Here is a 12,944-nt window from a genome sequence, read left to right on the forward strand (position 1 = left end):
GTTAGCCGCTTGCGTAGACAGACGATTGAAATTTGCGATGTTGGTGGTGACGGGTGAGTCCTTGGCAAGACGAGTCTTTCTGCTCCACCGGTGTTACGTGACTGAACCACTCGATGGAGCTGCCCGGTGGGTGAGCGATTGCTTGCTAAGGCGTCGGCCCCGTGTCTTTCGGCATTGAAGCCCGAGCTTCGAAGCAGCTCCACTGTATAGGCTCCTCTTCCTTCGTGCGTCTGTACGAGGACGCAATCGGCGCACTGTCGAGGGAGCGACAGCTGTCAGTGTATTCCAGCGTGTCTTGGCATGGGAATACGAGACTGTTGCTCGTCATGGGCTACGCGTTCTGCGATATTTAAAGACGGACGAGATGCTGGAAAGACTCCTGTGCCCGGGCATTTTGAGGTGATGAGTGACGACGATAGGTACGTTGGCCCTTTTGCAAGCGAGACATGCCAAGAATGCGCCTAGGGAGATTTCCCGGCCGCCGGGCGAGTCGAGCGTAGGTTGTTTGCCGGCCGAAGGTGCCTTCTTGTTGTAGTCGGCGGCATCACGTGATGATGCATGTTCCCCTCCCCTCCTGTCCAGCCCAGTCAGGTTGCAGCGCTGCATCTCACATCTCACTCACCTGCAGTGAAGAGCATCATCGGCCAATTGGTGGTGGCTTACCTCAGCCATTTATCGGCACGGTACTTTGTCCAAGTGACCTTCCCCAACCTTCCCTGCTCGCCCTGCGCCTCATCAGCGCAGCGCCAGTACGGATACAGCAAGTAGCCTCTACCTCAGGCGCACCAGCTCCAGCCTTCAAACACTCACAGCCCAGCCAGCAGGAAGGAAGCACTCGCCCTTCAGCCTAGGTAGGAACTCAACCCAACTCTTAACAGGCGGCGTGAGGTAAGGTACACTAGTAGAGACGTGGGGCAGTGTTTGCCTGCCTGTTCCGTGTCCTGCCCTGTCGCGAACCAGTACTGGCTCCTCCCGCGCTGCTGCTGCTCTGCCTGACGCTCCGACGTCCCCTCCTACGGTTCACCACCACCACCACCAACAACCACCTGGCAGCGTCAGGGTACATTGCTGGTACACGCTCACACGCTCGACCAGCCAGCGCTGTCTTCTGCCATCATTCCTTCATCCCAAGGAAACCAGGAAATCCGTTAGGCAGCAGAATACTCTACTCACCAAACCGCGTTTCCAAACTTCAGACGTGGCTCAAGCCGACTTCGTATCTGTCGAAACCGACCTTCTGTCGTTACTTGTCGTCATCGTCGGCGGTTGCCGTTGCTCTTTGCTCCAGGCCCGAAGCCGTCTTCAACTTGTCACTTTTCCCTCCTTTTTTTCTGCCACCAAACCGCCCACCTCCCACCGAACCCCTCCTCCACCGTCTTCCCCCCACGATCATGGTCCCGTAGCCTTGCTGTTCTGAAGAGACGATCTGCACTCTTGCTTTTTGCGCAACATCACGAAACGTCGACGTATCGCCTTGATCCATCTTTCCAGCCGGTTCGCCAAGGGTCGCATGCGAGGGCTTGTCCCGCTCGCCTTGTCTCTGCCGCTGGTCCCGTTGTGCGGATTATGGGTGTGAGCAGATATCCAGATCTGGTACTGCCGCCATGAGCTTCAATCTTCCCCTCCGGCCGGCCTCGAGCAGTCTACGGAACCAAGCGAGCCGGAGCAGCTACTTCACCAGCTTCACGCCCAACTCCTCCACCGAAGCCGTCAATGGCCCTCCGCAACGACAGGCTCCTACACGTGAGCTGTTTGGCCCGGCCGATCGACTGATTGTAGGCGTCGATTTTGGAACCACTTTCTCAGGGTGAGTCGCACACGCCTCGACGCCCGTCATGATGTTCATGAGATGTCTTCTTCTTTATTTGCACCCTTCGCTTTCGTGATGCTTCCTCTCATTCGCGGTCATCTACCCACACCATCATTGCACTGGCAGTCGTGCCTGACCCTAGTCACTTTGGCTGACTTCAGCTCAGCGTCGCCGCCGTCTACACGTCAACACCAGACGATGTCGAAATCATCAAGACATGGCCCGGCGGCAATGGCATCACCTCGGACAAGGTGCCCACCGAGATTAGCTATGACTTTCCTCAGAATGCCCCCGAAGGCACAAAACCTAATGTGAAATGGGGCTTCCAGTTCAAGCCAGAGGAATCCCGCCTTCGGTGTATCAAACTATTCCTTGACCGCTCACAGAAGTTACCTTTCTACGTGAGCCCATTGGAAACGGCGGCGCAGCTAAAACGCTACAACAAGAACGTCCTTGATGCCGTTAGCGACTATCTCACACAAGTCTACAAGCACACAATAGACACCCTGACTCGAAGATACGGCGAATCCTTCATGGCGTCCACCAAGGTCGAGTTCGTCCTGACCTGTCCAGCGGTGTGGTCAGACGCGGCGAAGAACACGACTTTGCAAGCGGCCGAACGAGCCGGCATGGGGTCCATGTCGGAGATCCAAATGATCAGCGAACCCGAAGCCGCGGCTGTCTACACGCTGAAGGCCATCCAACCAAACCACCTAAACGTTGGCGACAACTTCATTGTCTGTGATGCTGGTGGCGGAACTGTCGAGTAAGTCTTGCGCGGACGAGTACACGCAAACATTGCTGACGACCGTAGTCTGATCGCCTACAAAATTATTTCACTCAAGCCGCTCAAGGTCGAAGAGTCTGCCGTGGGAACCGGCGGTCTTTGCGGAAGTGCATTCCTAAACTACAGATTCGAAGAGCACGTGAAGAACAAGCTCGGTCATACCCGGTTTGACGAAATGATGCACAAGAAACAGAAAACATGGCAGATGGGCCTCAGATATTTCGAAGAGTTTGTGAAGCGGAACTTCAACGAAGATGAGCACCAAGAGGTCAACGTACCGTAAGTTTACTTCTCACACTCGCAAAGGGGAATATCCTAACTTGGCCAAGATTCCCTGGGTTACCAGACGACGAAGAGGCCGGGTTGGACTGCGGATTTATGATCATGACGGCCGCCGAGATCAAAGAAATATTTGAGCCCGTAGTCAAAGAGGTCTGCGATCTTGTCCAGGGCCAGGTAGATGGGATTCGCCAAGCGGGCGGCGTCGTGTCTGGGATCGTGTTAGTCGGAGGGTTCGGCCAGAGCGACTACCTCTACCGGAGACTGAAGTCGCATTTCAACAGCGCGGCCCCACCACCTTACACCGAACGGCCGACTCATGGAACCATGACCACACTGCAAGAGACTGCGTCCATCGAAGTGATGCAGCCTGTGTATGCCTGGACGGCTGTTGTGCGTGGAGCAGTTCTGCGAGGACTCGAGGGCAACATGGTGATATCGAGGAAAGCCCGGTACCACTACGGCACATCATACGCAACCGTGTACGACGAAGAGAAACACTCGGTCAGCGAGCGGTACTGGTCACCACTGTGGGAGCGGTGGATGGTGTCGGACCGCATGCAGTGGCACATTGCGAAGGTGAGTCTGAACTCTATTGCTATGTGTTAGCATACCTCCGAGGGGACGACGACTGACCGACATGCGATTGCAGGGCGAGGCAATATCACCTCAGGAGCCTATCGCATTCCACTATACTCGAAACTTCCGCCCTGGGCAGTCCCTCACGGTGACAGACGATCTAATTGCATGCGAAGCAGACGAACCGCCCTCAGCATACACTCGTGACCTCATACACGTATGCACACTCACAACAGATCTTGCAGCAGTGCCACGAAGCTTGTTCACAAGGTTAACAACAACACGAGGCGTGGAGTTTGACAATCTTGACTTTACACTGGAGATGATTGTCGACAGCGCTGGTCTGGGATTTGAGCTGAAGGTGGACGGCGTCAGGTATGGCCGTGTCGACGCCGAGTTCCACTGAGGGTGAATGAGACATAATGAAGGGTAATTGGCGCGAAAGAGGCATTTCGCACGAGGGCGTTTCGGCATGAAAGAGATTCGAAATGACGACCTCGTGGGTTGAAGCCTCCCTTTTGTTATATTTAGTTCGTGAGGACCCAGTCTCGAGAACACAATATCTCGCCAAGCAAGAAGCACATTGTGCCACAATTGACGCGTGCGAGACATGCATCCGCCAGTGCTCCTCCTCTCCTTGTTGGGAATAGACGGCAATTTTAACATGCCAACCAATCCCGAAAACGAGGCCTAACAACAGCAGCTCTGGGATTTCACAGGGCGAATACCCTGGACGACCCTGCATGATACATGCTCTGTGACATGCTCAACGGTCACATTTTTTCTTCTTTCACATCACATTCCCATTCTACGACGCCAACGGTGATACTACCTGAGCGGAGACGCCGGACCAATATCCTCGTGTCTGAGTTCTCGTCGCTCAGCTGGACTTGACGTCCGCGCGGGCCGAGTGAGGCTGTGCATGCGCAGCGTGTAAGTCAGTGGCTGGGAAAAAAGGTCGGGAGCCACGCATCTCGCCACAGCCCTGTTTTGGATGGGAGTAAGCCTATTGGGGGGAGACTCCATCGAAAATCTAGCTGCAGCGATAATTGGCTCCTGGCGAAAGATTCACAGCAAGGCGAAGTGATCGGGAGTGTTGGGCAAACCGACACAACACATAAAGTGACGCGTGGACACCTCTTACTCAAGCCTGAGGCCTGAGCAGTCAAGAAAACCTGGAGCACAGTAATGCCAAATATTCATCATAAACTTATTGTCGCCAACGTTGTGCTATGGAAGGTCTGGTTCCTATGTATGTCTGTTATCATCTGAGGTTGCGCTGACCAAAGTGGAGAGCGGCCACCTTCCTTCTTTCCCCATTTGAAACCAAAAGCATAGACGAAGCCGGAAAGAGAAACCCCTGCAGTGAATGCGATAGAGAAAGGTCCTTGTGCACGTTGTTGCCTACCAGGGAAGCACATGATCCTCCCCCCAACGAACGACGCATGTCCTCCAATTTCACGCGAAACAAAAACGTCCTGAACCCATAACTTACTCGCCCAAACTTGTACCAAGCATCTCACAAAGGAAAGCGTGGCCATCGCGAATTCGGACCCTCGTAGCCCTCGGCACACCGGAAGAGGGGTCATCTCCTCCAGAACACCGAGGGAGTCCCCTGCTGCTCGACTTCGCTCTCGACCTGGCTCTCGACCATCGCTCGGGATCACCACCAGTCAGCCTTACACCTAGCCTGTGCCTTGCCTTGATGCACGCGTCCTCCTCTGCGGCCTCGCGGAGGTCTTCAGGCTCTAGGTATACAAGACTGAGCATTCATCATGGGGGACAGTCAGACAGGCAGGCAGGCCCGAGGGCCTCTGCAACTGCCTTCGTCCGAGGTGCACGAAGTGCCTTGTGCAGCGTGACGAGATGATGAGGGATGGAAAAGCTTATCAACCGAAAGGAAACCAGATGAACTGTGGTTCGCACCAACGCCTCCAAAGACAGACAAATCGGGAGACTGCCGGCTCCCCTTGCTCAGTGATCGACACCGGCCCGCTCCGAGATCCAAGCAAGCGCACCTACCCACATCCCGGAACAACGACGCTGGCCACCAGACGTTCGACATACCTCTTAGGCATGACGACGGGTATCTCTCTGTCGTCGCCGACTACTGTTCGACACGTACACCACTGCTTCGGGCCTTGATTGTCGCGCCGCTGGTCTGAAGCCTGACGGATGCACACCCGCTGGTGCTGCCGGCCCCTCACTCTGCCCCTTGGCTAGCGCGAATGCCTCGGGCGATATCAGTCCTATGCTGTACACATGGTCAAGGAAATGGAAGTCGGGTCTCCTGCTATCGAAATGGAATCCTTCCAAGACGTGGTCTGCGATGTGCTTCATCCTGTACTCGAAGTTCATGCCGGGATCATGGGGCAGTTCGGTGCGGAATTCGACATCATCGCAGAACCAGCAAATACAACGACTTGGGTAATTTCGCCCAAGATGGTCATCCTCAACATGACGTATCCACTGGCCAATTTCGTCCTCTTCAAGTCCGAACGACCGCTGACAGCCCGTCCAGGCTTTGAATTCACAACCAAGCCGGCGTGGGCTTGATATGGTTGTCGTTTGCCCATTGAATTGCTGCTGCATAGTACTCAGCGCCGTGAAGCTCGACGGAGCAGTCGATACAGAGTAGCTGTCGGGCATGCGATAACTGTTGTATTGTCCAGAAGATTCCGACGAATAGGTATAGCCGCTATCGTTGCTGCCGCCAGAGCTGGACTGCCAAGAAGTGGAAGACGTCACGGACGTGGACCCTGCTCGAGGAACATAGCGAGGAGTAGAGTCACGATCTGCGGAGGGATACGGATACCCGTATCCGAAATTGTGTCTCTCCATGGTGAAAAGGTTGGATCAACGGTGAAGTAAAACGAATGTTTGCTGCCGCTGACGAGATGAGCCTTGTACAACGTCAGATATGTTACGCCTTCAGAAGGGAACTGGCGAGGAGCTCACCAACTCCATCCATACAATATGGAAGCCAACGAGTCCCACCTCCGAGGGTCGACGGGACGGGCGAAAACGCGAAGACCGAAGAGACAACGAGAGACACGAAGACGAGAGAGGATGGTACTCAAGCTGGGTGGGTGGGGAATATGCCGGAAGACTAAAGTGGATGTTCACAGGGGATGGATGCTGCAGCCAAGTGCCTGCACTTCGATCCCTATAACAAAGTTCCAGCTTTCAACGGGCAGATGAGGGTTAGCTCCTGAACGATCCAGCTCAACAATAATGGAGAGAAGGGAACGAGGAAAAGAGGGAGGAAGTCTCGTCTTCTCCTCTGCGTTGTTGGATTTCGGTTACGCGTCAGTCTTTATGGGCCGGAATCTTACGTGCACCTAGGACCTAAGCGGCTTGCAACCCCCTCGCCGGCGGCCTTCCGAATGCGAACCATGGCCATCGGCACGAACCCTCACCCTTCGGGACGGATAGCAGCAGCGGACTAGCTGGCTATCCACACCACCCTCGAAGCCAGCATCAGCTCCCACGGTCGATATCGTTGACTCACCAATGTCGAAGGATGAGTGTCAGCAGACATGGCTTTGGCCTTGGTCCGCGATCGTCTTCAAAGAAGGTGTTCGTCTCGGTCTGATGTCGTCTCCGAGCTTGTGCCCGCCGCAGAAAGATCGACGATCTTGTGGACGGTCAATGGACCTTCGGAGCTGCCGTCCGATCAGCTGCACTTGTGACAGCATAGGGCTAAGGATCTCCAAATGCACAGTCCCTTGATGTTGTACAGAGAAACCCGCACGGGGGTCGCCCGAGCTCTCGTCAAGGGCATCTTCCCCGAATTTGTCCAGGAGAATAGTTGCGTGAGCCACCCACTATGCGGTGTACACGTGTATGGGCAGTTGCCAGGGTGGAAAGAGAGACAGGCAGAGCGGGGGTTTGTTGGTAGAAATAGAGCAAGCGAGCTGCTGCGCGGCGCCTGCGGTGATACATGACGGAACGCCGGGAGAAGTCTCCCTCACAGACTGGAGCAATGATTTAAAAAAAAAAGGGGTCGAATTGCTAACATTGAACCCAGGGAATCCCTTCCATGAGCGAACGTGGCTCGAAAATTTGTCTTTTCTTAGGCGGTGGATTCCAATAGTGTCTGCCTTCACTTGCGGTTGGAATCGCATGGCTGACTCTAACCTGAAAACCCACGAGTATCAGGTGCTGCAGTCGCCCTGGGCACAACGTGGTAGGTGACGCGAAGAGCCTGCAAGCTTTGGGGGGTGCCATAGACCCGGAAGGATCGCTCTGCAAATTTGCAGAGCCGCACAATCCTTCCTCTTTCATCCTCCCCCTCCACTGGTGAGCAGTCGGGGTGAGGACCCAGATTGAATCAACAGGTGAGGTGGTGCTGTAGGGAGAGAAGAGGGAGATCCGTCTCTACCACCAACCCCGCTCCACACTGATTCTTGTGGGTTCGGGCGTGGGAGCTGCAGGTCGCTGGCGCTGCATGTCTCTTGGGGTGGGAACCCGCGTCGATTGGTCGGCCATACCGGGGTTGTTATCCCATCCGCCCATGGGTGTTTGGGAAGCTGTGAGTTTGTGATGGATGGGATACGAAAGGCGGCAACGGCGTCGGCTTAGGCCGCGGCGGGAGACAAGGGGGGAAGAAGCGGTAAGTCGTCACATGAATGCTAGGTGCGGAGGGGGTATTCGCCGGCGGCCAAGACTGATAGAGGAGGGCAAGGATGATAACGGCAGACGGGCTACAAATGTGCACTTTCTGTCATGGGCGCCGGTGCGTAAACGTGGGCCATGAGTATCATCATCATTATGGAGGAGGATTAGACGATATACGCCAAAAGGGATGGTGGGTGGCTACAGCTTCTTCATCATCATTCGGGACTACAAAGTACCCTAGCCTTGGCAATGATATTCTGGTATTGCATGTGCCCGCCGTTCTCGTCCCCGCGCTTGATGACGCCGGGGAAGGTGACGCAGGAAATGTTGCGCCCCGAAAGAGCTTCCTCGTCCTCCCCACCAATGTCCTCCATGGTTGCGGGGTCGAACTTGGTCTCCTGGTCCGGGACGATGTCGGGCATGTGGATCCGGAAGACGGCTTTTTGGACCGCGAGCTGCCGCGACAGGTCCACCGCGCTGCCGACTAGGGTCCGGAGGGGCGTGTCGCGGGCTTCGGTGGCCTTGGCGTCGGTGACGGCGTCGAGGATGCCATTCACGCGGGCGATGACGGCGTCTGTCGATGCCGCTGTTTCTGCCTGCATCTTCGTCTCCGCCTCGCGCTGGAAAAGCGCCAGAGTCGAGGAGCGCCAGTTGTTGACTGCTTCCGCGTCGTCCACTAAAGCTTTTCTGTCAGTGCCTCCTCCCTCGTTAGATGGGGGATCTGGCCAGCGGCGCAAGTGACGAACCGTAGCTCGACAAGGTCTCCTCCATCGCCCTAAACTTGTCCGCCTGCTCTTTGGGCAGGCCGAAGAAGCAGTTCTCAAAGATGACATCCATGAGAATCCGTGACACGATGGACTGCAGCATATGCACCTTTGCGGATGTCTCCAGGTCCGCGTACATGGGTACTAAACGACCCAGCTCATCGCGTACATCTTCGCTGGCGGCAGCAACATCTGCGCTCGGTCAGACTCCACGCTCTCAAGTCGCACAGCTTCTAAAGGGGGAAGAAACACACCTAGCTTCGCCCTCCGAAAGTGGACAATGATCCAGTTCTGCAACCCGTTGCCCAGCCTCATCATCCCTTCGCAAAAGACCTCGTCGGACGTCTGCCCGTTCGTCCGCGTGCTCGTGCTCACAAACTCCTTCAACCCTCTGACCTGCGCCCTCAGCTCCCCGACCTCTCGTCGCGAGGCGTCGCGGTCCGCATCGCGGTGCTCAGCCTCTTGCCTCAGTATCCTGAGATCCGCGTCGGCTCGCAGGAACTGCTCGTTCAGCTCGCTGTGCTTCGCCTGCCAATAGACCGCCGTTTCGCTCTCGGCCTGGGAGAGCTTGTCGAGTTCCCTCGTGAACTCTTGTTCCATTATCTCGAGCTCGCGCTCGAGCTTCGCTATACGAGCATCCTTGTCTTTAAGTAATGTCGTACTGCTGCTGCTGCTGCTACCGCTGCTGGTGTTGGCAGCGGTTCCTGTGCTGGGGGTATCTTTTGTTGACCTGGACTCCTTATCCTTTGCATCTTTCCCTGACTCGCGGGAGCTGCTGCCCTCGTCGGGCACAGCTGAGCTCGTGGGCGCATGGTGTGCGCGCGGCGGCGGCGCGATGATGCTCGCCGCGTTGCCTGAGCCGGGGCTCCGCGAGCTTGTCGTGTGTAGCGAGTGTGTGTTCGACCCTCCTTTCGATCCAGCAGTCGAGCCTCCCGTGGTGTTGTTGCTGCTACCGCTCCCGGTATTACTGCCGCCGCTCGTGTTGCTGACACTGCCGCCGGGGCGGCGCTTGTCGGACATCCGGAGCAGCTTCTTATCTTTCGTCATGGGAACGGCGGGACAGAAGGGGGAGGAGGAGCATGCGGCTTCGGATGCGGTGCTGCTGCATGTTGTGTAGGAAGTCGAAGGGCGGGGGAGTTCGCGATGGAGGGGGAGGAGGATTGTCTCTCTATCCCCCCGCTTGGAGCCTTCGTTTGTTGCCTAGAGGTGGGGGGAGGGGAGAGCGGCCACGATGGTTGAGGGGAGGAGAACTTCGTCGGGTGCCTGCAGGAGGCAAAAGTCGTATGGCGCCTGCCCTCTTAAATGGCGAGAGAGGAGAGATCTCACTCTGTGTATCCCTCTGTCTCTCGTGTCGGGCTGAGCTGAGCTGAGCTGGAGAGTGTCGTCGCAAGCAACCGGCGGAGGTCGCTACACAGTGGGTTTAGGTAAGGCAGACCTTGACGGGGGGGCATACGTATTCGTCCGTCGTGTTGGGGGCGAGAGCGGGGACGCTCGCTGAGTTGGGGGCTCCAGCGTCTGTAACCCAGGTAGAGCGTGCCGTGACTGGACCCCGCCGGGGCCGTATTTTTAGCGGCCCGGCGGCTTGTGGCCGCGTGCTCGGGGCTGACAGTCGTGGGGGCTGGCGGTGCGGTTAGGTGGCCTAGGGAGCCCTGTGGTGATGCGCGTCCATTCAGACCCCTGCAGCTTCACTGCAATCTCCTTTGGAGGATCCTGGCGGTTCATCTGAAGCACCACAGAGAGACATGGAGGGACAATGGCAGGGGCCGAGATGAGAAGATTTTACAGTATGTTGCCCTGGGAGTGGAAATGATGCTGCTCTTAGGTCTTCCTACCATTGCCTGAAAGCGGTGTTTGTTACTTTGCCAAGGTTACATACAGCAATCATGTGTTTTGGATCGGTCTTGGGCACTCACTCCCTCCATTTAGGTATTAAACGTGAGCTGCACTTGCAGCATATCTCGAAATGTGTGTACATAGATTAGAAATAGAGGTCGAATCTGGCGTAACACTGCCGTTGCTGCCCCAAAGCACCCTGCTTCTGCAACGGGACCTGATGGCGCCGACATGGCGATGTCAGTTTGCCTGAAGTACCCCGTCTACGATTAGTTCAACTCGGGTGTGCCCCTAAGGCCTTCTCCTTATATGAGTCCGTTAGGCATATAGCTAGTCGAGGAGGTATACTGTCTCTAGATATTCGTCCAGAACCATATCTCGTCCCTAAAAGTCGATCTCGGCCTCAACCTCGTATTCCTGATCGTCTACACCCTCAATCTGCTTGGCCCCCATACGACAGATGGCAATCTTTTCCACCGGCACGTCCTCCATCCACACGTAGTCATCGTACCGGTCAAGTATATCTCTCGCATCGATGGTCATCCTCGGCCCCTTCTTGCCCCTGCCGCCCTTGACGTAGATGGTGTTCACGATGGTGGCGTGCAATAGCAACGGCCGGTCTTCATTGTCCATCACCTCGGCCTCCTGGAAGACTCCCCTCAGCTTCTCACAAAAGCCACGAAAGACACCGTCGGGGTCGATCGGCGGCGCGTACAGGACCGTGGCTTTCTGAGCGGGCTGGATGGAATGGAGACCACGGAGGGTGAGGGAGAGAGGCTTCTCAGGGGTCGAGGAGGCTGGCCCGGCCAAGGGAGTGATGGAGGATAGGGGCTTGACGGTTGATAGAATCTCGCGCGGCTTCAGCGATTGAAGTACTTCGACGGCCTTCTCGACGCCTTCGTTCTTGGGGAAGCTCATCACACCGAGGGTGAGGTGGAGGGTGCCGAGGGGACGGACGGCGTCTGAAGGGATGGCGAAGCTGTCTGGGCTAGTGACATCTGCTTTAAAGGATGCCAGGCTTTTGGACAGCTGAGACCGGGAAGAGGCGGTGACGAGGGGTATGCACAGGAAGTGCGTGGGTGAAGTGCGTGGAGGAGGTCGAGGAGGCATTGCGAATGTCGAGGCCGATGTGGTCAGGGAGTATGACTATGATCTTGGCGCCTGAGAGACTCTCTGCAGGTTTCGGTGCAATGTTGACTGCCTCGCGTAGTTGGACGTCTCAGAACCTTATGACCGATCCAACGATGCTCATGGGCTTTTGCGTAGATAACGTCCGGAATCTGCTAACCATGTTAGAGAAAGTGACAAGACAGAATCGAGGGTCCGTCAACGGAGACAGCAAGAGCCTCCCGACGGCTCGGGCCGAAGACTGGCGTCCCTAGTCGACCGTGCAGTTTCCATCTGCGACTCCCGGGGAAGCAAGAGATCACGATCTGTGGCAACGGTAGTTGCCATAGCAAAAGACAGAGAAACTCGGCCGGTAGGCTGGCCGCTGGGCTTGGGGAGGCAGCTGTCTCCCTCGTAGCCGCACAGCCACAGAACCGACCGCTCGGAAGGGCCCCATAAGTTTGGAGAAACGTCGAGACGTACCAGAATCAGGCTATGGCGTCAATTTGTCGATCTTTCGCCTGGGCTTCGTCACAGCTCGCGATGATGTCAGTCCGGTCAAGGCTGAAAGGTGACGCTCGGGAGAATTTTGGCGGGTTCCCCGCTGCCCGCACTTGGAACTCGGGATGGAAGCCTGTTGTCAGCGAAACCCCTGTGGCTAGGGCTCTGGCGAAGCAATCAGTATTCAAACCTGATATGTCTAATGCTGTCTAATGCCAACAAAAAGATGTCAATGGGATTCCTTTTTATCGGTTTGAACTTCTTTCGTGTTTGACCTAGTTGGATATTTTCATGAAGCATCTTCATTGTCTGTGTGGATGACGGCCTATTGATATCGGCCAAAACGCCTTGCATTGCCTATCAAAACACAAGTTATGCTGCTGCCCATCTATCCAGCAGAAGTGGTAAAGACCGCAATATGCATGCTGTTGATTGGGGACTATAGTAGGCGCAGATGGAACAACCCAGGGAACAGGTATTTAGAACCTTCTTGTTGTTCCAGTAGACTACCTCGGCCATCCGACTATTCTTTCGGCTGCCCCCAACAGTGTTGAGGGCCTTCCGCGCAGATCAAGTCCAGGTTTCCATGCAAAAATTCCATTTTTTTTTCTTCATGATTCAGAAACGTAAACGTAGGGGAGGGGTATGAGGAGAAGTAGGTTCG

General features: G+C 55.8%; 4 protein-coding genes across 4 annotated transcripts; 2 read left to right on the plus strand and 2 right to left on the minus strand.

Annotated features, from left to right (window-relative positions):
- Nucleotides 1–1,604: 1,604 nt before the first annotated feature.
- Nucleotides 1,605–3,861, plus strand: HSPA12A-3 (Heat shock 70 kDa protein 12A; the record flags this gene model as incomplete). The annotated part of the gene is made up of 5 exons (XM_032035501.1): nucleotides 1,605–1,807; nucleotides 1,977–2,576; nucleotides 2,625–2,876; nucleotides 2,927–3,455; nucleotides 3,529–3,861. 5 exons carry the CDS (start codon nucleotides 1,605–1,607, stop codon nucleotides 3,859–3,861), a joined length of 1,917 nt encoding a protein of 638 aa, XP_031885512.1.
- Nucleotides 3,862–6,294: 2,433 nt separating this feature from the next.
- On the plus strand, nucleotides 6,295–6,904 carry CGGC5_v009393 (uncharacterized protein; the record flags this gene model as incomplete). Its single annotated transcript, XM_066152165.1, has 3 exons — nucleotides 6,295–6,305; nucleotides 6,374–6,540; nucleotides 6,801–6,904. The coding sequence occupies 3 exons, from the start codon at nucleotides 6,295–6,297 to the stop codon at nucleotides 6,902–6,904; spliced, it is 282 nt and encodes a 93-aa protein (XP_066008355.1).
- A 1,386-nt stretch (nucleotides 6,905–8,290) lies between these two features.
- Nucleotides 8,291–9,886, minus strand: CGGC5_v009394 (uncharacterized protein; the record flags this gene model as incomplete). The annotated part of the gene is made up of 3 exons (XM_032035500.1): nucleotides 8,291–8,751; nucleotides 8,822–9,031; nucleotides 9,094–9,886. 3 exons carry the CDS (start codon nucleotides 9,884–9,886, stop codon nucleotides 8,291–8,293), a joined length of 1,464 nt encoding a protein of 487 aa, XP_031885511.1.
- A 1,170-nt stretch (nucleotides 9,887–11,056) lies between these two features.
- CGGC5_v009395 (Uncharacterized protein) lies at nucleotides 11,057–12,586 on the minus strand (the record flags this gene model as incomplete). The annotated part of the gene is made up of 4 exons (XM_032035499.2): nucleotides 11,057–11,818; nucleotides 11,899–11,952; nucleotides 12,263–12,272; nucleotides 12,471–12,586. 4 exons carry the CDS (start codon nucleotides 12,584–12,586, stop codon nucleotides 11,057–11,059), a joined length of 942 nt encoding a protein of 313 aa, XP_031885510.2.
- Nucleotides 12,587–12,944: the final 358 nt, after the last annotated feature.

Source organism: Colletotrichum fructicola (assembly GCF_000319635.2).
Source record: "Colletotrichum fructicola Nara gc5 chromosome Unknown KSG_Nara_v1_contig05, whole genome shotgun sequence".
Lineage (NCBI taxonomy): Eukaryota > Fungi > Ascomycota > Sordariomycetes > Glomerellales > Glomerellaceae > Colletotrichum > Colletotrichum fructicola.